This window comes from Pipistrellus kuhlii, unplaced genomic scaffold, assembly GCF_014108245.1.
Source record: "Pipistrellus kuhlii isolate mPipKuh1 unplaced genomic scaffold, mPipKuh1.p scaffold_m20_p_12, whole genome shotgun sequence".
In the NCBI taxonomy this organism is placed as follows: domain Eukaryota; kingdom Metazoa; phylum Chordata; class Mammalia; order Chiroptera; family Vespertilionidae; genus Pipistrellus; species Pipistrellus kuhlii.
Window position 1 is genome coordinate 5,353,587 of NW_023425427.1, and position 26,983 is coordinate 5,380,569.

The 26,983-nt window shown below is 47.8% G+C and overlaps 1 protein-coding gene across 2 annotated transcripts in view; it reads right to left on the reverse strand.

Annotated features, from left to right (window-relative positions):
- TTLL11 (tubulin tyrosine ligase like 11) overlaps nt 1-26,983 on the reverse strand; it is a 173,742-nt gene that overhangs the window by 22,252 nt on the left and 124,507 nt on the right. The window contains exons 7-8 of one of the 2 annotated variants that reach the window (XM_036432895.2): nt 9,529-9,717; nt 6,390-6,641 (exon numbers count right to left, since the gene is read on the reverse strand). In XM_036432895.2, coding sequence (XP_036288788.1) covers nt 6,390-6,641; nt 9,529-9,717 — 441 coding nt within the window. The remainder of the gene's footprint in view (nt 1-6,389; nt 6,642-9,528; nt 9,718-26,983) is intronic. The other variant, XM_036432896.2, reaches the window with a different exon arrangement.

A 26,983-nucleotide genomic window follows, 5' to 3' on the forward strand; every position in this document is an offset into this window, starting at 1 on the left:
TGGTATGTAGTTATTTTTTTCCCTGACAGGTGGAAAATAGAAGTGTCGAACCTTTAGCAGGAGCCGTAATTTACCAAGAAGAATTCTCCACTTATTCCTTTTCCAAGGAAACTCGTTCTCCCTGGTGATGCCGGCAAGTACAGTTGATCGCAACATCTGCTGCGGGGACGGGAGGAATCCGCGCTGGCTACAGCGGGCAGGAAGTGCTTTAAAGGGATTTTGATTCTGTAGGCAGTTTTGGGGGCACCATCTGCATGCCAGGCCTTTTCCTGCCCACTAGCTCTCTGGATCTTTACAACTACTCTACGAGGGAGGTATTCTTAGTCCCATTTCAGTGATGGGGAAGCTGAGATTCAGCTGGAAATTACACAGCTGGAATCCACACCAAGTCATCCCCCTGGAGGACAGAGTGGTAGACTTGGGAGTTTTGGGGAGATGTCAGGAGGTGGCCCAGCCCTGGGCCCCAGGAAGAACCCAGGATGCAAGACACAAATTCTCGGGAGTGGGGTTGGGGGGGGGGGGGGGGGTGTCAGCCCACAACAGGAAATCAGGAGACTGAAGAGAGCCCCTGCTGGGAATCTTTGGAATATAAAGCTGGGACAATGTCAGGGTCACTGGGATACAGGTCTTCCTACATTCGTATCCGTGGTTATAACATTCTCAATAGACATTCCAAAAGGGAAGGACTCTGCGGGTCAAGACTTTAGAATTAATTTTTGTCCATCCATCCACTCCATGCAGAATTTATTTTGCGTCCACTACATGCAGGTAGTATTCTGGGCCCAGTAAGTGATGCAAAGCCCAGTCAGTCTCGGGTACCACTCTCGGATGTGGAAGTGACCTTGGAGCCTCGGATAAAAATGTGAAGCCTTGGTAGCCCTGAATCCTTGAGAACAGTTCTCCTTTTTGTCCTGGGATGCAGTTCTTCAAACAACTAAAGGATAAATTCTTCAGTAGAAGAGGAGTCCAAGCATTATGGCACCACGAGAAGCCAGAAAAATTCCTAAGAAAAGATGGGCTAGCAACGTACATGGGAAAAGTGAGCTGTGCAGCCAAACGCACAGGGTCCTGAACCTTGAACTTGCTGTGTGACCTTGAGCAAGTCACTGACACTCTCTGCATCTAAATTTCCTTATTTGTACAAGAATCAGGCTTCTCACCACACGAAGCTGTTTTGAGGACTAACTCAGTGCCTGGAACGTGGGGAAGTGACAAATACTCCCGGCCTTCCTCCATGATGCAGAACCAGCTCGGAGAAATGTTTTGTTTTTAGAATCAAAGGAATTTGGGCACAGATGATGGGAGAGAACCACAAATCATTCAAGTTCATTAGGATCCCAAGTACAGAAGGATTTGAAATGATCATCCCCATTTCCTTTCAACAACTACCAACATCTCATGGGAAATTTAGACGCCAACTTTTTCCACTCCATAAAATCCTATTTATAGAATTTCTTTTGTGTTCATCCTTCTCTGTGCAGAGAGGGAGCTTATTTTTACCTGGAGATGTGTCTATAAGGTGAAAGCTAACAAATGATCAATATTTGTTTTAAAAAACACAAGCCACTGTTTAAACACCTACGGGGCGAGGGGAAGCAACTCCGGTTAATAATGCATACAGCATATTAAAGGCTATTGCAAACCAGGTGTGGACTCTCACAACATTGCCAGAAAGAGGTCATCAGGAAAGAGGGGGATTTTCAAAGTCACGAAGGAGTTAATGCCAGAGAGGCAAGATGCCTTACACTTCCCTTCTAGAACATTCTAACATACCATATTGCCTCTCAGAAAATACCCCCACCCCCACCCCGCTACCCATTATGAAGCCTATTAATATCTCCTTTTGAGAGAAGGGGGCAGAATGGGGGAAAAGAGAAAACCATTCTCTAATTTAAAAGGAGATCAGAACCAGAGACCACAAAGGGATAAGCGGGGGATCTCCAAGCAGGACAGTGTGCACGAAGCAAAAATGCTCAGAGTGTGGGGCAGCCGCCTCCATTGTCTAGAAACTAACCTAGTTGCGGGAGACTGTTTAGTTCTCAGGCTCCAGAGATGGCAGTGCAGCATGTGGGAACTGATGTCAAATCCTGATGGAGGATGCACTCGGAAACCGTGTTCTTAGTGAATTACACAGGACGCCCCCAAATTAGCAACCCAGGCGCAGCAAAACAACACAAATGCATTTCCCTCAAAGGAAGCTGTCACACCGAGGAGCCAGATCATTTCTGTTTCTCAGCGAAAGAGAAGTCTCCACACCCCAGCAATTATTATGAAATAATAATAAAGAGGAGACAGAGAAAGAGGCACTTAATTCATGGTAATTTGTGCTACTCTCATGTGCCTCCCGAGGAGATGACAGGAAAAGCTGGTTAGACAGTTAAGTCTAGACAAGAGAACGACAGTTCGTTATTCCTCATTTCCTGGTGGAAGAGAAAAATAGGACATGGCCGGAGCGGCATTAGCATAACTCACTCCGGAAACTGCTGATCTGTGCAGCACACGGTGAGCGATGGCCACTGGAAATAAATTCAGCGGCATGTTGGCTATTTTGTTCCCTCCGGTTCTCCTCGAGGAACGTGGGGAGAGAGGGTGGTGGCAGCGATGAAAGCCAAGGGCGGCCTCTGTCCTGTGTGGGCTCTGAACGGAGGCTCTGTCTGTCCGGCCGGCGTGTGTCTCCCGAGCGGTGCTCCAGAGAAGGCACTTGGTTTGATTTGACATATGGCGCAAATATTATTAATTCATAATGAAGCGAAATTTAAACGAAGTGCAGAGGAGAGAGAGAATAGTGGTTAGCAAGAGAAAATGCTTGTTGTTAAATTTAGCTGGCAAGGCCGAACATACTCAGATAAATCTGAAAGCAGAGGGTATTGTCTTTCATGATTAAGTTGCTGTTGGGATCTCTTGGTACATTTGAAAAAGGAAAAATCTATTAACAGCCGTGCAACGTTTTCTCCATTTCTTCCTGCATCTTAATTACTCAGGGCATTTGCTGCCGGGTGTGTGTGTGTGTGTGTGTGTGTGTGTGTGTGTGTGCTGGGAGGAGAGGGGGATGGAGGGGGGGGGGGGAGGGAAGGGGGGAGCAGCTCACTGTCTGAGCCCGTCTGCTCTGCTGCCGCTATCCCACCTGCAGAGATCACTATCCCACCTGCAGACGTCGGCTCTCTTCTCACGGTCGCTGTCCCCCCCCCCCCCCCACACACACACACAAACACAGATGGGGAATGACGGCTGCAGGACCTAACAGTCTCTAACATCCCAAATTCATTTTTTCATGCAAATGTCCTTAATTATAAAGAACAAAGGGATGGAGAAGCATAAGGCTGATCACACAGAGACAGGTCTGCAGCGATATTTCTGACGTCACCAGTTCCAGTCTGAGCGCGCCGTAGGGGTCTTCTCGGCGAGAATGGTTCCCATGGCTTTCTTTTCAGGCAGCGTGTGGACGCAACAGTCCTCTTGCTGAGCTCACACACCCGTGCTCTCAAGGGCGGCCACACTTTCACTGAACCCCATAGGGTTTAAAAGTTACTTTCTGAATGGCCAACATCGATATACGTATATTAAGGCTCTACACAGAAACCAGTAGTTCTAGTTTCTCCCGAAAAATCACAAGCTGGGGGCTGCCAGCCCAGGTCTTTCCTCCCCGCGGGTGTGCTCTCCAGGCTCCAGGCCGTCCTCCCCTCCTTCTTTCAGGTCAGTCACTGCGCTTGGGCAGCTTCCCGCCTGCTCCTGGAGCCACCGGAGATTGTGATCCTATGGTACACTAGCTTTCCTAATCCCCCCGTCTTCCATTTTAGTTGAATTTTATTAGGAATAAAAAGGAAGCATTCTGTTTCCACCATCAATTTAGCCCGATGATCAACCTTTCCTAATTTCTGAACATGAGCCACCCGTGAACGCCATTCTCAGGCTCTCCCCGCTGCCTGGACGGGGTAGGCCTCCTTCACTCGCAGGCAAACTCCGGCTTCTGACAGCCCAAACCTGCCTCCTCTGAGGGGCCTGCCTTGATTCCACCAGGCAGAGGAAGGGTTTCCCTCTTCTGTCCCCTATTCTGTCTGCTACCCCATGGCTCTGTCAAAGATTGCATTTAATGGCTTGTTCCCTGTGTGCTGTCCGTTAGACCGAGAATCCCCTGAGGTAGGTGGGGTGCCATTATTTATCTCTGATTGTCCTATGGCCACCGGGTGCTTGGGAGAAGTTGTTAGGTCAAACTAGACACTGTCCTTCCCCACACGAGGCTGAGACAGAGCAGGTCTCCCAGGGCCAGTCCCCTGCAGCACCCAGGCTGTTGTCCACATAAAGCCGAGCCATCCCTCACTCTTGCCGGTCTTGAGTGGACCCATCTGTGCAATGGCACAGGGGCTGGGAAGGGTCCGGGAACCTCCTGCCTTTGCTCTGGTCTGAGCCCCTGGACGTGTCATGCTGAGAGAAGACTGCGCACCCTCATCACTCCCCTGTCCCTGCACACATCCACGGTACCTCAAGAGCCCGCATGACGTGGGGCCCCTGTCACTGAGCTGTTTTCCTAGGGCCCCTGCCACAGCAATCACAAAGGGGCAGAGAATGTTTACCTTTTTCTCTTCCTCCTCGTCGTGTCATCACGTCACTAGATTAGGACAGCAATGTACACAGAAAAATTCTATTTCCCAGCTTCCCATGCAGACGGCAGTGACCAAGATGGATGAAATGGAAGTCATTGACTATAGCTCCTAGAAAGCTTTGGAAGGGGATCTAATTCATTTAGCAAGAGGCGTTCTGCACATCCTCCTTTCTTCCCCCTTTCTGCCTGGAGGTTGGCCATGATGGCTGGATTTTGAGCAGCCACCTTGTGACCACAAGGCAACTCTGAAGCTAGAAGCTCATGCTTAGGAGGGATGAGCAGAAGGACAGAAAGTGGGGTGCTGGTCATTCTGTGGAATCATTAATCAGCCCTAGAACCCCTACTGCCAAACTTCCTGTTATATGACAGAAACTGACTTCACTATCTAAACCATTTATAGATGGGTATCCATTACTGCACATCCAATGCCATTCCTAAGTGAGTCAGAGGGTGCTGTTATTTTCTTAGGGAAATAACAACAAGTGTCTGTTGACTTTCTTGAAAATTTCAACTGCCTGCTAGAAATGATAATCAGACTCCCATTTAACAAATGGCTCCCCTGAACTGGGCACTGTATTTTATGATATATTACATCCCAACCTCACGATAACCTTGCCAGGCAGGAGAGATTGTTCCCATTTTACAGATGGGACTCAGAGGAGATAGAGGACTTGCCCAAAATCACACAGTACTGCGCTTGGCTTTGAAGCCAGACCCCTGTGCTTTTCCACTAGCTCTCCTTTTGCCCCTGAAACTAACACAAAGCCCTTCTCAGAATCACTGAGCAAATACTGCTTCAGGGTTACTGAAATGGCAAAAATTCCGCTGATACTGCGTTTACCATCCTATCAGAAACATCAGAAGGCTGGAGTTAGAGTTTGTAAAATTCCCTTAGAGAAAATTGGGACAAAAATGATTCCTGAGTCAAGACTTCTAATTATTTGCTTTAGTGAATAAACCATGAAGCGTGTGACTTTGAGGAGCAAGGAAGAATTAGTAAAACCAACGATGAGAAGAACAATGGCAGCACCAATGCTGACAGTTTGTCTGAGGTGTACAACACACTGTGCTGGGGTACAGGGAGTTTCACCCCATCTGATGGGCCCACTGAGGTTCAGAGATGGTCATTAATTTGCCCAAGGGTTACACAGCTAGTGGGTGCTCCTGTATTGCCCCCAAATGTCCCAGGTAAGAGGCGAATAACGAATAATCTAAAGAGATTAAGTGGCAATGGCTTATTTTGCAGGCGTCAGCAAAAATCTAGTTTTATCTTGAAAACCATGCAAAATTTGTATTATACTCTATAATATAACCTTGTTATCTTTATAATAGAGCAAACGTGTTCAATTATTTATTGACTGAATTATTTAACTTTTCTCTCTTGAAACTGACACTTTGGAAAGATGTACCTTGTCTTTTTGCTGTGGCTTCATAAACACTCCCCACATAGCCACATGCTGCTGGGACAAGGTCAGCCTAGTTCAGGAAGCCCCGGCTATCTGAGTCCAGAGGGGGGAATTACTTACATGTGGTTTAAGTACCTAGTTCAAGGTAGCGCAGAATTGTTTTTTAATCACAACATAAGGTTGTGAATGCTGTCACACTCATAATATCCATCCATTCATTCAACAAAGACGACACTGGTCAGATCCAATCATAGGGGGACCCTGACCCAGCACCACAACCCCCACCCCCAACCCAGGAGCAGTAGAGCAGATGGGACTGGCTTGAAGTAGGGCTGGACCCTATTCTGTCTGCAGCCCAGGTCAGAAGGGCTGGTCTCACTGACCTTATGAAGGTACGGAAGCCTGTTGGTCCTAACTTCATTGTCCCCTTGATTCCCAGGAACCGGATAAACAAGTTTGCCATCCTGTCCACCAGGCGCAGGTAGTTGAACTGCTTGGCGTACTTGGGGAACACCTGCTTGAGGCAGATGGAGGGCAGGTGGGTCTCATGCTTGGGGTTGCCTTCCAAGGAGATGGCCAGATCATTGTCGGAAGGGTCTTCCTTTCCGGCTGGTGGGTTCTCCAGTTGCTGAGACCTGAAGCACACAAGGGATGAACGATTGAACCAATTGGAGCGGGCTTTACAGCACAGAGAGACTTTCTCTTGCATAATCTTTCCTTTAGATTTACAGCAACCTCGGGAGGTGGGTATCGTCACCATTTTTACTGTACAGACCAGAGAACTGACTTCAGAGAAGCAACCTGCCCACACTCACAGAGCCAGTCCATGCCAAAGCCAGGATTCATACCCAGGACAGGTCCTGCATGGAAACGTATGCTTCCCTTGTCCTACCATCCGGGTTTCCCCACAGAACAACTTCCTTGATTATATGTACGCAGGATTCAAGAGAATACTATATTACGAAACAGTCTGGATTTGCTTTTTAAACTCTTACTTATGGGTAGTAATTGAATAATTAAGAAATATAAAAATCTCATTGAGGGTTGGCAAGAAGCCATAGGCATGGTTAAATGAACAATTTGCAAAGATACATCAGTTATCTGTTTCTAGGAATAGGCACAATTATATTTTCGGGCTTAACTATTTTCTTATTTGGAACTCATACAAAAAATGCTTATATTACTGTGATTCCTTAGTCAGGATGTTGTATGAAATTATTCTGAAATGATTTCATTGAATAAAATTCAGCAGTGTTCTGGGGATACAAATGCTGCCTCCTGTAAAGGGGAGCAGCCCAAGTTCCCAGGGGGTGCAACTTCTCGGCAGCCAAACTGGCTTCATCCTCGTCTCCTTCAACTGGAGGCAGGAAGTAAAAGCCAGGTGGTTCCTTCTCAGATGAAATGAAACGTTCTCCTATTAAGGTTATAGGAAGAAAGATGAGAAAAAGCAAGCGGCACTGTTGCTGGAAGTTAGCTCTTAAGTTACTGGGTAAGTGGCAATCACCAACTTTATAGGCACTCATTCACTTGTTGTTAAAGGGAAGATTGAGAAATGTACGGTGTGAATACATTTAGTGACCAGGAAAACAGCTCAGAAAAAATGCCAATCGACACAACTGTCCCATCTGCACGCTCTCGTGTGCTCTTCACGCAGCCCTGTGAGGTAGTCTGTGGTTATTACACCCCTGATCCAGATGGAGACACTGAGGCGCAGCAGGGTGGGGTGCCTCTGCACCCTGGCAGGCCCTGAGTCATAAACCCATGCTTCTCACCAACGCTCACTCCGTTTTGCCATCATTACTCTGCAGCATATCACATGCACGTCGGGGCTTACAAAATCCTAAGTACTGCTATTTATTATTTGCTTTAAATCGTTTTTATGGACTCTAATAGTAATTCATGCCCTTTGTAGACAACTTGAGAAATGTGTTACGGAATCAAAACCATTTGTAACCCCACGAGTCAGGGATGAACTGTATTAACGGTTTGATTTATCTGTAAAGTTAGGATCACATGACACGCAGTTAAAATCCTTCTACTTGCACGCTGTAAGTATCTTCCTGTGAAACTGAACATGTTTTCAGGAGCTCAATTTCTCATGGACACGCAACGTTCTGTATTGTGCCTGAACCATCACTGAGTTAAGGAGTATGTGACTAGATGCAGCCTTGGAGTCATTCTGTCCAATGACATCATCCATTGCCTTTTATTATGGCATAATGTATATAACACGCACTCGCCATTTTTAATTATTTCGAAATATATGACTCGATGGCATCTAGTACCTTCACAATGTTGCAAAACCATCTCTAGTGCCAGAACAGTCTCACAATAGATGGCAGTTTAGAGGGAAAAAAAAAGACATCAGTACCAATGGGCCATTTAATCAGCAGGCCCTCCAGTGTGGTGGCCTTAGCTCGGTTGTCCTGGTGATGGGGACCCCACAGGTCTTCCGGATGGCATGTCAGAGGATGTCTCCCTCCGGGGTCTACAGCCTGCGTCCCACCTGCCCCCAGAGCCACACAGCCTTTCACATTTCTCTCAAGGGCTGCATTCCCTTCCTTCCTGCATCCCAGTTAACAACCTCAAGATGAAAAGGGCCTTCCATGCCACAGAAGCCATTTTCCTGGACTCAAAACCACAAATTCAGGGGGGAAGGGTTTTACTCGACTGGAAGAAGTAGTAAAGATATAGCTGATATATAAGAGGAAATAAAACAATGAGAAATAGTATCTTTGCTGGAGATAATTTCAGTTATCACATTGAGACCCAGGTTATCACAAATACTATAAAATCCTGTTTTTACTTAATAGCACTTTAATAGAAATGTCGGGATTATGTAATAGAAGTGACCAGTAAAAGAATATAAATCCAGTTTACTAGTCCTTTGGGGTACTTTTTAAAAATTGAATTTGGTGTATACTTGATTCATTAAAATAGGGAAAAGCATCCCAGAATGGTTTATTATCATTTTTCAAATAAAATGGAATTATTTTTATTAAAACTCTTGTGAAAAAGCACCTAATCTCTATTTTGCCTGGCAAGCCACCTGTCAAAAATCACCAGTATTTACTGGGGACCTGCTACATATATTTCAAGCATTGTGCCAAGCAACATATCATTTCATTTCCTCCTCATAACAGTTCTATTAGGTAGGTAGAAACTGGTCCCATTTTACAGATTAGGAATCTGAGGCCCAGAGAACCTGCATACATGCCCAATGTCACAAATCAATAGTGGGATCAGAAGTTATTCTCAGAATTGTCTCACTAAACACTCTATGTATAGTTCACTATATAATTCTTATGCTAATAATTTGATTGAAATCAAACCAAAGACTTTTCTTCTTCTGTATAAGCCATATATATTCCAGAAATTAACAACAGAGAAAGGCAGACAAAGCAAGGTAAAGTTGCCGATTCAGAGAAGGTGCTCGAATTCTCTCAGAGAAATACTTTGCATTTTCAGTTAAGCATCCTTTCGGCAATTTATTCATTCATGAGCCACTTCCCAAGCACTTACCTGTCCCTGGGGCCTGGGACACACAGGTGAGGTGCACACAGTCCAGAAGCACTTGACCCAGTGGGGAAAGACAAGCCCCATCCATACCAATCGCTGAGGAGGTGGAGGTGGCCACGAGAGTGTCCAGAGTTGGGGCTCAGAGCATGTGGAAAGAGCAGGTTTGCTGGGTCTCGGTACAAGATGGTATGCCTGAAGAGAAACAGGTGGGCATATGACCCGAAAGCCCGTGTGGGCCTGGCTCTCATGGGATCTGGAATGTCAGACAAGGGGGCTTGGGTTTGGTGGATTTTGGGGAGAAAAGTGCGGTGAAGACAAGGGAATCTGATCTGTCAGCAGGACTGACCCTGATTGGGAATGGATGATGCCAGGAAGCTACTGGAACATCCAAGTCAATGATTCCGAAAGCACGGGCAGTCCCTGGACGAGCAGATCAGCATCACCGGGAGCTTGTTGGAAATGCACATTCTTGGGTCCACCCAGCCCTGTGGACTCAGAACCTGCGAGTGAGTGGGCAGTCTGTTTTAGTGAGCCCTGACATGATGCTGATGCCAGCTACAGTCTAACTGAAAGGTGACTGTGGGGGACAGAATGCCCTGGCTCCTGTGATCCAGCAGGAGAGTCTGGTGGGCAGTGGCGCTGCACTGGCAAGGGAGGCAAGTGGGCTTCCTCCCCCGTAATTTGGTCGAGACCTGTCCCCACCATCACTTGGAATTTCAAATGCACGCTGGCATTCTTGAGGAATCTGCTAGCTATGTGTGGCAGACATCCCTTAAATTAGCCCAGCAGCTAATTTAAAGAGTTGGAGGATGAAGGCACTAAAAATAAACCTAACTACCATGCCGTCCAGCTCTGTCACTTGATAAATGTCTGCCATCACAGAGGCCCCATTTGCTTGATGGCGATGCTATGCTATTTGAAGAGAAGGCGACAGACTACACAATGGGTGAGGCATGTGTTTCCAAACTGATGAGGAGAAAGTCTGAATGAGAGATCTTTGCCTGACGTTCAAGTCCCCAGAAGACCTAGACCCACACTGGGTCTGTTCCCACCTGCTGGCCTCTGAACGCTGGCCTGGTCACTTCCACCTCCCTCGGCCACTTTCTTCCATGGCATCGTGCAACACCAACAGCGACACACCTGGTACCACCTACTATGTGCCAGGAACTGTCATTAAAAACAATTAATCTTCTAAAATCCTATGAAGTGGTGTTATCATCACTCCCATTTTACAGATGAGGAAGCCAAGGCACAAAGATGCAAACTAAATAAGTCGTGGATCAGGGACAGAAACCCAGGAGGCAGGGCTGCTTATTTCTAACTATTGCACGATGCTGCTTCCTGCATGGGAGTAACCAGGCACTGAGCACCTGAGGACCGGGTGGTTACTTGTCAGGACTCCTTTGACCCTGGCAAGGAGCCTATAGATTAGGTACTATATGTGGCCCCACTGGCCCTATTTCTCCTGATGAGAAAAAAATCAGCTTCAGAGAGGTTAAACCACTTTCCAAACGCTGCTCCGCTATTAAATGGCTGAGAATGAGGATTTGACCTGGATCTATTTGAGTTCAAAGCCCAGGTGCTTTCCACTCTATCATGCTACAACTCATCCTAGTTACACAACTTCTCTGAACTCCTTTTCTCCTCCCTATCGAAGTCTCTGCTTACGAGGGAGAGTGGCTGGGTGGGTGCTGAGCCTAAGCCTAGTGCACAACTGTTCAGGACAAAGCACAGCCTTTCTAGAAAGCATCAGAGGAGTTTGCTCAGAGGCTTGTAACTGACCTCCGTGTGATGACCTGGGAGGGACCCGCACTTGTCTGGGCGGGCTGTTCCACTGATTGCAAACAAATCATCCATGGGCTCACATGAATCAGGGATGCACAGTTTGTCGCGTGTGAATTAACCAAGGCCTGGCAGCGGCAGCAGTAGCAGCAGGCCAGGTCTCTGTTCCTGCTCGGGATGAATCCCCTGAGCTGCCTGACCAGGGTTCTGCAGGAGTATCTTCCTGCCAGGCCAGGTAGCGCATGAACACAAGGACACTCTCGAGGGCTTACTCTATGGCCACTGTTCCCACAGCCAGAACTCACACTACTGAGGAGCTGGGAGGGCCTTCGGGCTCATGGGGCCCAGTGCTCTCATTTTCTGGGGGAAGGAACTCACTTTTCAAAGACCTCCATAAGCTGCTTTTCTAACAGGGCTCTGCTCTGCCCTCTGCCCACAGCGGGTGTCTCCGCCTCGTCCCTCTTGCTCTTTGTCTGAGAGCTCAGGCAGTTAGTGAGTGTACCGTCTCACAGGCCAGGGAGGGGTGCTGCCAGGTGATTCGAGGGAGAGGCAAGGGGTGCTGAGGCTCGTGCAGATCCCAGTCTGCACTCCAGAACTGATGTAATCACAGAGCAAAGGAACGCCTGGTGCTTAGCACAGCCTCCATACCTGTGAGACACCTTGATTAGATTCACCACATCTTTATCTCCCGTGTGCCATCATTGTGAGAGGCCCCAGTCCAGTCACCAGCCTCAAGGGGAGAGGAGGGCATTCAGCTCTGGGAACTCAGGAAAGTATGGAGTTTCTTTAACCAATTTCTGACATTCTGCCCCACCCCAGGCCACGTCACTGGACACCACACGGTGGCCCCGTTCCTCAGGCCACCTGGGGAACCTCACTGCGGACTGCCTAAGCTTGGACTGCACCTGCCTCTTGTCCCAACCTAACTAAAGCCCCACATGAGTCCCATTTTCTTGAGCCCCACTAGACGCCTGCCCCTTACCTGATACCCTGGCTCTCTACTGAGGGTTACTGATGTCACAAAACAACGCCACAAAGTTACTGCCTCTCTCCACATACAGAGCGAGTTCGACTGCGGGCTTAGAGGGGCACTAGCAGTGACCTCGTTTTCCTTTCTGGGGAAGTCGGAGCAACGCCACTTGCTTAAAGTGGAGGCAAAGGGAGGCCCACTTCTCCTGACTCCCTGTCCAGAGCCTTAAAAAAAAGAGAAAGAAAAAAGGAGAAAACTGCATCACTATTGGGCTGAAATGCCAGAGAGGCCGGAACCCTGACCCTGAGGGAGAAGCTCCAGGCTTTCCCAGCCATCCCGGCAGGCAGGGCCCAGCATTCTTTTGCCCAAAAGGGTTGCCACGTCCCTCCTCAGCCCTTTGAGTACACCACCCCTGTCTCTCTCTGGACGATTAGGCTCATGTTAGCTTCTTACAGAAGCCCGGAGAAGGATGTTTCAAACTCTGAGCCTTGCCTGTGCTGGCTGCCCAGGGCCCACTGGGCAGGCACATCTGGTCACTGCCTGCTTACTGCCCTGTCTTCCACATTGCACATCCCTCCCTCCTCTCTTAAATGCTCGTTCCCAATAACCCCCTGAAAAACACTCATCCTTCCCATCTTAGATTCCATGCCACCTTTTTCAAAAAGCTTCCCAAAGCTATTGGAGATAGAATCAACCATCCCTTTCTAGACAACCTTCCATCGTCGTCGTCGTCGTCATCATCATCATCATCATCATCATCATCATCATCTTTTCTTCACAGTCATTATTATGACTGAAAGGGTGATATGTTCAACTGTTTGATGCCTGTTTCTTTTACTAGACTGAGAGCTGGAAGGGCAGGCGGTGCTCTCATTTATTATGACTGCATTTATAGCCGCAATACATTCGTGGCACATAGTAGGTGCTCAGATAACCTGGCAGTAGATATAGTAACTGTTTCAATGAACTCTCATGACAATTCGATTAATTAGACATAATAATTGGCTCAGGTTCACGTTGGAGGAGACTGAAGCTGGGAGGGTTTAAGTGGGCTGCCTAAGAGAAAAGCTGGGACTGAAACCAGTGGCTGTCTCCAGAGACCACATGTTAACCCCTCCATTACCACAGCCCTCTGCTTCCGGCTGCCAGAATGAATCTTTCTTCCCTTTTCTCTCCGATTACTGGAAAGACTAGTCTATCTCTGGAGAACAGCAAGGCACTATGTGACAACCATAATCAGTGGTTGTATTAGCCCCTCTTTTACAACCTCCAAAATTAGCAGAGAAGGCCAACTTGGGCTTTCATTGTCTAGTTTGGCTAATGAAGGGATCCTTTTAATTACATGCTTAGTGTCTATCTGCAAAACAAAGCATTTTAGTGTTTAAACACAGTTCTGCATTAAAGTCTAGAGCTGTGTGAATACAGACAATAGGAGGAAAACCATGTATAGAAGTTATTTTTTGTCGGGACTGTAATTCTTTTTGGCATTCAATTTCTTCTAAACCCAGTTCCTTTTCTACAGGATCCTAATTTTCCTTTATATATTGTGTGCCCAGTGATGAGGATCCAGGCATTCAGTAGGCGAGTCTCACGTCAAATATCCTTCCCCCTCAGATTTCCGATGAAACGGCGGTTTTGTGAATTTCACTTGCCATGGATATGCCTTGAGGGTGTCCCTACCAAGGGAGTCCAGGGCGTCCTGCCAGTCAACCCTGCATTCCGGGTGTTGAATGCAAAACCATCTTCGCTGGACTGTGTCTCAGGGGCTCGTGGCATTTGCATCCCATTTTCCAAGGTAATTTTGTGTGTCATTCTGTATGGGATTTGCACTAGTGGGTAAGGTCCATGGAGCTAATCCCACAGACTGTCTGAGGAATGGAGCCCTGACTTTGCATTTGTACTTGGTCAGGGGGAAAGGAGAGTAACTCTTACTGAGCCCCTCCTATGGGCCAGGAACTCTCCAACACATTAATTATCCTGGTTAGGCCACACTGAGACCCTACGAGGGAAATAGGGTATTAACCTACGCTCTGGAGCCAGCATGTCTGGGTTGGAATCCTGTCCCTAATAAGCTGGGGACTTGGAAAGGGTCTTAACCTACTAATGTCTTAGTGTCTTTATCTGTGTCATGGGGATAAAAATTCTACCCCTGTCACAGCAGTGCTGTGAGAATTAAATGGGTGAATACACACAGAGCATTTAGATAACAATATCTACCCCCTATTGAGTGCTTACCTGGCATTCAGTAAGCACTCAATCGGGGTAGATGTTGTTATCAAAGCTAAAGTTAGGTTAAATGAAGTACCTAACACTATCATGTGGTAACCTGGGTCTGTCTGACTTGTGTGACCCTGTACTTTCTAGGCTTCAATCGAGGTTAGGAAAATTCAAGGCGGTTTTCTGCTGGACCCCCACTAGGAGACTACAATCACAGCCTTCACCCTGGGAGCGTGACCTACAGGAAGTCACTCTGCACAGCCCATTCCCGCCTGACCTCAGTGTGAGCACACTAGTTTCTGTGTCTACTGCTCCAAACACACTGCTCTCTCAGAGTTGACCATGGACTTCCTGATTGCCATCAACCTTGATCTTTCTCCAGCTCAGTTCTTCATAGCATCTAATGCAGTTGGCCACTCTTTCTGAATGCATCTGTGCCCACGCATTCTCCTAGAGTTTCCCTGTTCTCTGCTCTTCCTCTGAGGGCCCTTACTGGTAGGTGGTGCCTAAGCCTGTCCTTGACCTGCTTCCTGCCCTGCATAGCCTCCAGGGCAACCTCATTCACATGCAGAGATGATGCCAAGGTCCCCCCCCCCCCCCTCCTTCCCATACCCCGAGGCCTGGCTGCCTATGTCCTGCTCACTCTTTTGCCCACAGCCAGGTCCAAATCCTGCTCGTCCTTGCAAGCTCACTTCAAATGCCAGGACAGTCCTCCCCTGGTCCCTCCCACCCAGAAATACTCTCTTCCAGTTTCCCACAGCACTTCCTTTCTTGTGGAATCTGCCATTTTCTAAACTTACATTGTGGCCATGGAAGCCTGTGGCTTCTTTCTCCTACGGACTGCGCGTTTGAAGAAAATAAATCCATTTTTGCTCCCCTCATAGTATTCCCCACTTAATGATAATAGGTGATGCAAAAGCAGATGTGCCGAGAAACGACTGTGTAAGATACGTATTCTTCAGGACAAATAAATGAGGAATTTGGTGTTCTTTTGCCCAAAGGCAAGAAAACAGACAGGGTAACCTCTGGGTGTCAGTTTCAACTTAAGGTTCTATAAAGACATTGCTTAGCGTACTAATGCAACAAAAGTAATTTATGGTAATAAGAATAATAGTCATCCTGGGTCCACTCTGTACTAAGTGAATGGCCTCGGGGAAGACGCACTATTGCTCAGCCTGCTTCTCTTCTGTAAAAGTGGACGCAGTGGGATGACATAAAACAAGAGGCAGGCATCCTGGCTGGAGTGCTAGAGAAATGGTAGTTATCACTCACTTGACATATTTATAGCATACCCTCCTCAGAAATCAGGGCCATTGGGTCAGCGCAAGCCCAACCTCCTCCGGGAAGATTTAACTGCCTCTTCCAGTCCACAACGTTCTTTTCCTTCGAGAACTTTGATCCTAACAAAATTAGGTTTAAAAAAAATGCAGCTAATAAATTAGGCATGCATATTAGCAATCAGGTCCAGAGAGCAAGTCTAACTTTTTTTCTTCATGCAATTTGAATTCCCCTAACAGAGTTGTTGTCAAAATCCATTAAAGTATTTAATTTCACTTGTCATTGCACAATTCCCCGAGCAGACATCCAGACAGTTCACAGAGCTGTTTCTCACAGAAGTACTAAATGTTTAGTTATCATGGTACATCTTTTCGGTGATGTCTCCCTGATGGCCTGAGAGACTCTCAGAGATTGCTTTAAGTTCAAGTATAAGGTTAGGGTAGGGAGGCAGAGTTGTAGGGATTACACATCAAGCAGGCCTGGGTTTTAGCACCAATGCTGCCAGTTACTAGCTGAGTGTCCTTGGGGAAGGCACTCAACTGCTCTGAGCATCAGTTTCCTCGTTTGGAAATTGGTGCGCAGGATTTTAGTGAGCACTAAATGGAACACCAAAGGTAAAGAAATGAGAAGAATGCCAGATACATCATTGGTCCTCAACACGAGACAGCTTGAACATCCCGAGATCGGGGTCTAGAGACTGCTGCACACTCGTCACTCCCTCAAGGGACAGCCTTGGTGAGCAGTGTATTTACTGGGACAGCAGTGGCCAGAATCACCCAGTCCTGACACTTCCTTCTTTCAGCAGCCTCTCCAAGCACCATTCAAACACATGAATGTCCCACTTGACCTGGTGGGAACACAAGGTCTCCAACGTGCACGTGGTGGGGACCCCCTCTCCCAGAAAGAAAACAAAAGTGAGTCTGTCATCTGGTTTCCTTACTAACGAACAGCGAGCTGAAGTCAGGGTTGGACTCTGTTGGTGGTCATGGCAATGCTGACTGACTTACCCTGTCCTGCCGGGAGCACGGGGGACATTTGGGAGGTGGCGGAGCGGGGGATGCAGGACCAGGTTCATGCGAGAAGTACTCTCATCTGTTTAAAAACCTGCTGGCAGAAGTATACCCCTGGCCAGGGAGTGGAAGAATTCCTGTTTTATGCTGTAGTCCTTTGGTGATAACTGGATGTAGAAGCTACCAGAAAGGCCAGTTCAAACCTTGGTGAATGAGCAGATGTAGACTCCTCAGCAGAGAGAGGAAAAGCGCCTTTTGTGCTTCATGTCATGCTCAGCATTTAGAGGACGGCAGCCTCGGGCCTGCATGGGTACCTCTTGCTACAGTGCAGTGCCCAGTCTATGCTTCCCCTCTGTGGTCTAATGCAACTGGGGGAAAATAAAGCAGTGTGCCCATTTTACAGGCAAGAAAACTGAGAGCTATGACCACAAACTGGTGAGGACCGACCCTTTCCTTTTCTCTCTCCTGATTAGCGTCTGCCTCCCCAAAGGCTCCATCCGTGACAGTGCTTCCATTCTTCCCTTCACTCTTAAGCTCTGTTTGGCTTTTAAAAGTCACCTTTTAAGTCCATCACCTGCCAGTCAAATCCACTCAGCCACCCCACTTGCACCCAAGTTGAACAGGACTTGCTCCCCAGCCCCTGCCCCCTGAACTGCCTCTTGCCATTTCCATGTTGTTATTGGCAAATTCAGCCTCCCAGGGAGCTAAGCTCAAAACCCTCTAGTCAGCTTTGGCTCATCTCTCTTGCTCACCCTAGTATCTGGGGACCTGAACAGAAGGCCTCCACTGTCCCCTCTGCATTCAGAGGCTCTGATTCAAATATTCCAGGGAGTCCAAGCAGCGGAAGCAGTAAGTGCCACAGTTCCACAGAGGCTGTGGGGTCCAGGTGCCTGTGCTCTTGCTGATTTCATGCCTGTGTGCTAAGCACCTGCTCTCCTCTGATCCTCACTACAGCCTTTGAGGTTACCATGATTCTCACCAGGACTCCCATTTTTGAATGAGACACAAGAGTGGTGACCTAATTTGCCCCAGGTCACTGGGGTTGGCTCCTGGGAGAGTCCCTCAGGAGGGCTTACACACCTCGATTTCAGACTTCTGGCTTCCAGAACTGCGAGGGATTGCGTTTCTGGTTATGGTAACGTCTGATGGTAGCCCTAGGAGATCAATACATACAAGGTCTCAGTTTCCTCATCTCTGAAATGGGTAACCTCAGAGAGCTAGTAGGAGATCATGTAGCTGAAAAGCAACCCGAATGGCGCCGGGTGCACCGAATTGTCCTCCACACAAGTTACTTGAAGCAAACTAAGAGTCTGAGTCATTATCTTGGAAACTTCTCCCCAGGGCACCCCTGGCGAACTGCCTCCGTCTACAATATCAGGTTTGTAAAATGTTTAACATAAGAACCCAAGAGCCAGAAGGAGGAGCCACAGGGAGTATCTGCTCCAAGCCCAGGTGCGGGGGATGAGCGGAAGTCGGCGGAGACGTCTGTGTCCTTGGGAGGCTGGTAACTAGTGCTGGCCCGGCTCCAGCGCTGATGAGCCTGTCACAGCGGGTTTCACAAAACATCTGTTTCAGGAACAAGCCTGTTGTTTCAGGCAAGCTCTAGAGAAAATGGTATGTTTTTCCTATACTCAGCCATGACATGTTCACTGGAGCTGAATATTTCTAAATGTGACCAATATCTTAAGTGGCATGAGCCCATCAAACTCCTCGGGAACACAGATTGCTCGTGGGCAGCCCACGTGGCTTGGCTTCCTTCGTGCCTGCAGACCTGTGGCAGGGTAGCAGTTGGGGGAGATGGGGGCGGGGAGTAGCGAGCTCTCTGAAATTGGTCCCTCTAAAGGTGATGCTTAATTCTGCGAGGGAGTCAGGTCCCAGGGTTTCATGCATATGGATGCCTGCAGTGGTCCAGTGATAACCTGCAATTTCTCTCCCTACGTTAATCGGCAGCAGTTGGCCGCTGAGAACTTGAATGGGAAATGCGCTGCCTGTGCACATATCAATGATCCCTGGGACCGAACTTCGCTGGACTTAATTCCAACTCAGATAAGAAAGCACCTGAGCAGCATCCCATGTGAAGTGAGCGATCATGTCTCGGCATGAGCTGGAGAGAGAGCCAGAAGGCAGACCAGCAATTAGGAAGGTGACAGACACTTTCCCTGCAATCCCACAGGTGAAGCGGGGATGTGGGCCGAAGATACAAACTCCTCCAGATCCTCCGGCAGGGCAGAGGCTGCTTGGGAGCAGACACAGAAAGCTGTCCTCTCCTTTGCCCCGAGGGTAGGGATGTGATCTGAGTAGAGTGCTTCCGCCCCTACAGGCAGATCAAGTCCAGAATGCGCCTGCCTTCACAGGCAGCCTCCTCTGCCAGGGCAGCTGGCGGGTGTGCTCCTTGGGAATCCAGCCTGAATGGCTCTGGGGTGGGGCGCCAGGGGCCTGGGGTGAGCCATGCCCAGGTCCCAGTGAGCCTGGAACTTCCCCGCTGCAGTCTCCACTCCTATCTTTGCAGCCTTGGCCTCCAGCCCCTACCCCATACCTCTGGGTTCCAGGATCCTCTTGGTCTCATCACTGACCCCTTCCTCACCAGTCCACTGTGGGGGTCCCATCATGCCATGGGGCAAACTCATCCTGTGACCTCCACTATTCTGCTTACAGGCGCCTCCGGCCCTCCAGAGTGCCTATTAGCACTTGCCACAATAAATCAGAGTATAGGTTTTACTCATTTATATTTTGTTTATTGTCCATCTCCTGCCCTCTCACTCTGCAGCTTCAATAAAGAGGGTCAGTTTCACAAAGGCAGGGGGTTTGATGGCTTTGTGTACACTGACTCCCCAGTCCTGGCACACAGCGGATGCCCATGAGTGTTGGCTGAGTGAGTGAATCCACAAATGGCTGGCTCCTCTCTGTCTGCAGAATGGAGTCTAAACTCTGGCTGGTCAAGTCCTCTCATGCTCTGGCTGTGCCCCTCTCAGCCCTGGCCATATCACATTCCCATGTAAACTCCAGCCAGACTGCCTGCTCACCAAGTCCTTCTGTGATGTCCTGGTCTGGGCCTTTGCACGTGCTGTTGCCTCTGCCCAGAATGTCATATGTCACCTCGCCCCACTCTTCTGCTGGCACGGATGCCCTCCCCCACTACCCTCCATGGCACCCTATTTTTACTTCTTTTGGAGTCTTACACACTATACTGTAGTTGCTCATTTACTCAGCAGCTGTTTCTTAACGCCCGGCTCCATGAGGGCAGGATAACCTCACTCACTCCCGATTCTTTCCAAAAATCGGGACTTTTTTAAAACGACGTGGGATGTGGGACAAATTGTTAAAAATCAGGACTGTCCCGCCAAAAGCGGGACGTCTGGTCACCTTAACCTAGCAGCTCAGTATCAGCACTTGGATGCAACAGAGGGATCTGCTGTGCGAGATCTGCTGCTTCCACTGTTCTAGAAGCCATCAGCTGAAGTCCTGGCATCATCCTCACCTCTGGGGGGCCACGCTGAGAAGTATGGGCTCCAGGGAGAATTCATGTCCTTGGCTGTCTTAGCCATCACATTTTGGCAGCTTGCCCGCTGAGCAGAGAAGACCTCTAAGTCCTCTCCTCAGAACTGACTGTATTTATAACCAGCACGCCATGGAATTGAAAACTTCCGGTGCCTCAAGGACCAACTGTGTGGATCTGTCATTTTCCATCTGAGGACATGGGTTCAGAGAGGTTGACCGGCCTGCTCACAGGCTCACAGCTAGGCAGGGATTTCGCTTCCTCCTGCCTTAATGCAGAATTTTAATTCTTTCTGGTTGAGCCTAGTGGACCTTAAGGAATTTGATAGGTTAATCTAAAACTCTCACTTCAGCTAAATCCTGACCATGTCATCAGAATAGTAATCACTTTAGACAAGAGGAAACCTTTTGTACTTCCATAATCTTCCCACGGGCAGCCATCAAGTTCACTTTAGATGCGGGGAAACTTTCCCAGGACCTTCTCTGCTATGCAAACAGAAGAAACAGATGTGACTCTCAATCCTCTCAGTCCTACTGGCCCCGGGACAAATGGCCTGCCATCGACGGAGGGATGGCAGTGTCCACCAGGGCCTCAGCCACAGCCACGGCCACTCTCCTCTTGGCTGTGGGCACAGGGGTGCTGTTGGAGGCCGCACTTGTGGAGGGGGCAGCGGCGGAGCCATGCAGAGCCGGAGCTCAGGATGTTAGTGGAAGGATCAGGAAGGGGAGCAAGGGGTGGCCCCAGTGGGAAGGAAGCTGTGAGTTACCCGCCACCACCAGCAGACTAATGCACAGCCTCTGGCTCGGAGGAAAGCATTACTCCTAATGATTATTTTTAGGTGTGATGACTAATTAGTAAAAACAGCTACCATTTATCAAGCCAACTGATGCTTGGTACTTATAGCATATTATTTCTTTCTTCCTATTTCATGCTTATTTACTTTCTATTTTTCTCATTATAAAGTCAATAGGTGCTCATGGAAAAAATATTTAAAGCTACGGAAAAGCAGAAGAAGGGGCCAGAGAGTCCAGTCAGCCTTTGTCTCGCCGCCCACACATTGCCACCGCTCACATACTGGCGTCCTCTTCCCAGCATGGCTCTCCGTGCCCCTGCCTTCCCCAGGTATGTGTTCGTGTGCACGGCGTGTGAGATTTCACATAGCTGTTTTCTCCCTTCTACAAAAAACTACTTTTAACTTGGGTGGGTATTATTATCTCCATATTACAGATGAGGAACCTGAGGCTCAGAGAGTGCAAGTAATTTGCCCAAAGTCACACAGCACATAAATGGCTGAACAGAGATTCAAGTCGAGTTTTTCTTTTGTCAAAATATTTCTCCCCTCTTGCCAGGCTGCTCCCCACTCATTAAGGGTGAACTGGGAATAGTCTTCGTTACATCTCTACTCCTGTTGCCCCATCGCCCTGCCCGTGTCGCTGGACCGCCCCCTACTGAGAGGTGAGAGGTGCAGCTGCAGGTGTGGGAGATGCAGAGTTCCAGCTACTCTACTCGGCTGCCCAGCACTGACTATGGAAAGCTTTGACAGGTGAAGTTTTGCTGAAGGCATTCTGTCAAAAACCGGAGAGACCTGTGTTTTCTGTCTAGGTAGACACATGCGAAGCAGAAATCAGAAGGCAAGCTGTTTCTCATAAGACAAACAAGTAACTTCTAGAGGGCGGCTGCAGGACGATGGCCTGGGGGCCTCCTCCAGCCCCACCAGCCAAGCTGCTAAAGGGGACACTACACGCCCGTGGGGAGGGCGCAGCAATGGCCTGGGTTCCGTGCTTTCTCAAATGGTCTGACAAAGCTGTAGGTACCAAACGTCTTTAGGTTGGCACCAAGCAGATAAACTGGGCACTGGGCTTACACTTAGCAAGGGGCTTACAGCTGATGCAGGAGCCATCTGAGAGAAGAGAGATCTAAAGGATGCAGACACAGAACCTCAAGGTCCGATTCCTTTCAGATGAAAGAATTCATGGTTGAGAAGACAAGTTGGAGGAAGGGGGCCAGGACAGAAGCAAATGGATGACAGCCCTCTGCGCACGGAAATAAAACAGTAAAGACAGAGGATGAAATACTGTATCTTATCTTATCTTTACCTTTCATAGCTCTCATTTAGGAACAATAAGATCCCACGCTTGGCTTCCCAGACATCTTCGGGGGCTTCCCCTCACAGTTTGAACGAGAGGGCTGGGACCAGTTCTGCTTTGCTGCAGGACCAGCCTTGTTCCTATGTGTCTCTGTGTGTGCTTTTGTAGGTGTGAGTGTGTGTTTTCCACTTCTACACACTCAGTTACTCTAACTGAATACTCAGCTGTCGAACCCCATCTTCCAGATCCTACCAGAGCCACATGGTTGCTGTGAGTGTGAAATGCTTGGTGCTCCCACCTCGGGGAGGTGCTCAGATACTGAGCGATTTCCTGACGTGCCTACCACACTCCCCGGACCCTTTACTAGCTCCAGGGGGCTTCAGCCCCACTTCCTAACTCCAGGCCAAGGAACCGCACCATGAGCCCACTTCACCCAGGTGCTCCTCTCCTCGTGACCGCGAGGGAGTCAGTCCTAAAGCCCAGCCACATCTCTTAGCTCCCTTGGCTCACTCTCGGCTTTAGTGGCCAACCTCTTCTCTCTCCTTCTTCCCTCTGTGCTGCCTTTCTCTCTCCCTCTTCCCTCTTCCCTTCCCAACTCCCAGGTCATCTTTTTCTAACTATTCCCAACAGGAGTAACTCACACTTCTCATTGGTGGGAACAGACATGTTCGTGGTTGCACAGAAAGGTATGTGGAAGGAAAACTGCAGGCGCCTGAACTTCAGGGAGGAGCCCGGAGGACCTGCAAGGAGTATGGCACAGATCCCAGCGCTGAGGAAGCCCCTCCTGTGCTGTTGGGAGAGTAACAGACATCCAGGTGGGGTTCAAGTCCCAAGTCTGCCACTTAGATGCTGTGTGACTTTGGGCAAGTCTCTTAGCTCCTCTGATCTGTTTTCTCATCCTTAAAATGGAGATAGCTCCCTTGCAAGGTTGTTATAAAGACTAAGTAATATATAAATACATATAATATATAAAATATGAAATTATATATTATTTTGGTAAAATGTTTCAGAACACTCATTTTACACACACACACGTAGGTATACACAGAGGCTGGTATAGAGCAGTCACCAAGCTCTCTCGGCTGGCCATCTCCACACTTCACAGATCTGTCCAGGAGAACAGATCAGTAAAGTGGTTAAAAGAATTATGGGTAGGCAAATGTAAAATATTTAAAGAAGACATTGAGCCGAGACTGGTTTGGCTCAATGGTAGAGCGTCGGTCTGCGGACTGAAAGGTCCTGGGGTCGATTTCGGTCAAGGGCATGTACCTTGGTTGCAGGCACATTCTCAGTAGGGAGGGGGTGTGCAAGAGGCAGCTGGTCGATGTTTCTCATTGACGTTTCTAGCTCTCTATATCTCTCTCTTCCTCTCTGTAAAAAATCAATAAAATATATTAAAAAAAGAAAAAAAGAAGAAAAAAAAGAAGACATTGAGGAGTATGCTCTTCTGTGCTTGAATGGAACAATATCTATCCTGTCATTTACAGTTAGGGATCCGCAGGCCTCCCCAGCACAGCTCAGGGATACTAAATACAGTCTGGGTTAAAGAAATGGGCTCACTTTGCTTCACACTCCAAGTCTGAAAAGGAAACCTAAACTGTTTAAATTCCCACATTCATGACAAAGCTCCCTGGAAACAGCACTGGAGAAAATCTAACAACTAAAAATATCTCCATCTTGAATAACGGTCATCAAAGGGATAGTGATAACTGCTTGGCTTTTATATATGACTAGAGACCCAGTGCATGAAATTTGTGCACGGGTGTGTGTGTGTGTCCCTCAGCCTAGCCTGCACCCTCTCCAATCTGGGACCCCTCCAGGGATGTCTGACTGCCTGTTTAGGCCCGATCCCGGTAGGGCAGTCAGACATCCCTCTCACAATCCAGGACTGTTGGCTCCCAACTGCTCGCCTACCTGCCTTCCTGATTGCCCCTAACCACCTTTGCCTGCCAGCCTGATCGCCCCCCTAACCACTCCCCTGCCAGCCTGATTAATGACTAACTGCTCCCCTGCCAGCCTGTTTGCCCCTAACTGCCCTCCCCTGCAGGCCTGGTCCTTCCAAATTACTCTCCCCTGCAGGCCTGGGTCCCCCCATCCCCCAACTGCCCTTCCCTGCAGGCCAGGTTGCCCCCAACTTCTCTCTCCTGCAGCTTGATTGCCCCCAACTGCCCTCCCTTGCAGGCCTGGTCCCTCCTAACTGCTCTCCCCTGCTGGCCTGATCACCCCAAACTGCCCTCCCTTGCAAATTCCCTTACAGTCCTCTTCTATGAATATAATTTTTCACATAGTTGAAATCATACTATATATACAATTTTGGAGCCGGCTTCTACATTTAACATTTTATTATATGCCTTTTGCCAATCACCACAGTTATTTATAAATATATTTAATGACTGAATGACTATCTCTCAAACTAGTGGATATTTAGATTGTTTCTGGTTTTTTATTACTTGGATGAACACTTTTTTACAGAAGTCTTTCTCAAAATTTTTTATTATATCTTTTGTGTAAAGTCCTAATGAAATTTCTGAGTTAAAAGAGATATTAACATTTTTAAGGCCCGTAGTATATAATCTGGCTTTAGTCTGTGACTTTATAAGTTATCAAGGAATAAATTCATATTCACCAATTCAAAGTTTTTAAATCTATAATCTTTTGTTTGCCCTGAAGTTAACTCCTGACATCACAATAAAATAGGGTGGCATGCTTTTCTATTAATTTCAACACAAATATGGGTTTAAAAATATTTCACATAGGAGAGTGTGAAACTAGAAGAAATGAGATTAAGCAATATTTTTCAAGTGACCCATAGTCACTTTCCTAATCATAGGAAACAGTTATTGAGATTTGTATCTCTAATTATTCTTTATATCCAGCTCTCAAAGCTATGAATCCGAGTCTGAGTTAGCACCCTAAACAGCCAGCACTGGAAACAGTGAACTCTATTTTTGAGTTTCTTGTGTAGAATGTGAACTTGGGATGTCAGCTACTCAGAATGCATTCATACTAGTATAATGAATTTTAGAAAAATATTTGTCCTCTCCATGAATCCTCCCGATTCCCTCAGGCAGAATTAATCACCCTTCTTCCCATAGCTCATTGCTGGGGCCTCAGTTAATACTTGCTTTGGTCTTCATTAGATTTGAGTTATTTGTTCACGTTGCCCGCTAGGCTGGGAGCTCCTAGCAGGCATACCTAGTGTGATTCTCAAGTCCGAGCACGAAGATCAACAAATAACAGGCACACCTAAGTGGTAGGAGGATTGATTTTCAATTTGCCAGTAAGCATGTGGGTTGTGTGCTGCTAGGAAATCTGGTGTAATGGATGGACCCAAAGGGAAAACAGAAGGAGGCGCAATGCCAGCCCTGAGGCTGTCCATGCAGCAATGGTCAGAAGACGAGACTATTTCTGCTAAAAAGCCTGTGGTTCCAAAATGAAAGAAAAATTCATTCATTCTTTCCCGGGTATTTATGGAGGACCTCCCAGGTGGTAGCATTGTGCTAAGTGATGGAATGCAGAGAAGAATACAGCAGTCCCCCCTTCTCTGCGGGAAATACGTTCCAAGATGCTCAGGTAGTACCAAACCCTATAGATACTACGGCTTTCCTCTACACACACCTGCGATACATGTTAGAAATTAGACACAGTAGGGGATTAACAACAGCTAATAATAAAACAGAACAATGATAACCACATACGTAATAAAAGCTATGTGAATGTGTTGTGTCTCTCCGATAACTGATCTGATAATGGAAACAGCTACAGAGTGAGCAACAGGCAGGGGGCGTGTACAGCGTGGGTCTGCTGGACAAAGGGGTGAGTCACTTCACGGTGGGACAGAGCAGACAGCATGAGATGCCATCATACTACTCAGAATGGCACACAATTCAAAACCTATTAATTGTTTATTTCTGGTATTTTTTATTTAATATTTCCAGACTACAGCTGATCGAGGGTGACTGAAACCACAGAAAGGGAAACCGCAGAGAAGTGGGGGAGGGGTGACTATGAGAAATCCTTTCTGCCTTCCAAGAGCTCATGGAGAAACGACGACCACACCGAAGTTCCAAGGATCCTACTAAAAGGTTATCCATGGACGAGGGAAAGTGCGCATGCCAGACAGAGGAGACAGTCTGGTCTCCCGTTAACTGGAGACTACTGCCTTTAGTTAATTATCTACAAATCATTCCAGAGTCTTTGGACAGTCACCATGATCCAGCACCTGCCTGTGTCTAGGTCACCTGGCTCACTCATTTTCATTTGGTAGCCACTTCCCAAAGAAAGGTAAGACTTTCGAAATCTGCTAACTCTTACCATTTGATTCTCCAGGGACTCTCACACATATGCTGGTCTGCCATGGAAAAAGTATTACTTTGAACCAAATGGATAGTATTTTAAAATATGTTATTCATATCTGGGGGAAAAATGTCTGAGGCCTAGGGATAGAGATTCATTAAGAAAAAGCATGGGATGGTGGGAAGTTTGGGAGTAAGACAGCCAGGGATAAAGTCCCTGTTCTGCTGGTTATTAATCCAATGACCTTGATCAATATTCTCATCTACAAAAGAGTGATAATGATGCCTACCTCCTAAAAAAGAAGGGTGGGGTGGGGTGGGTG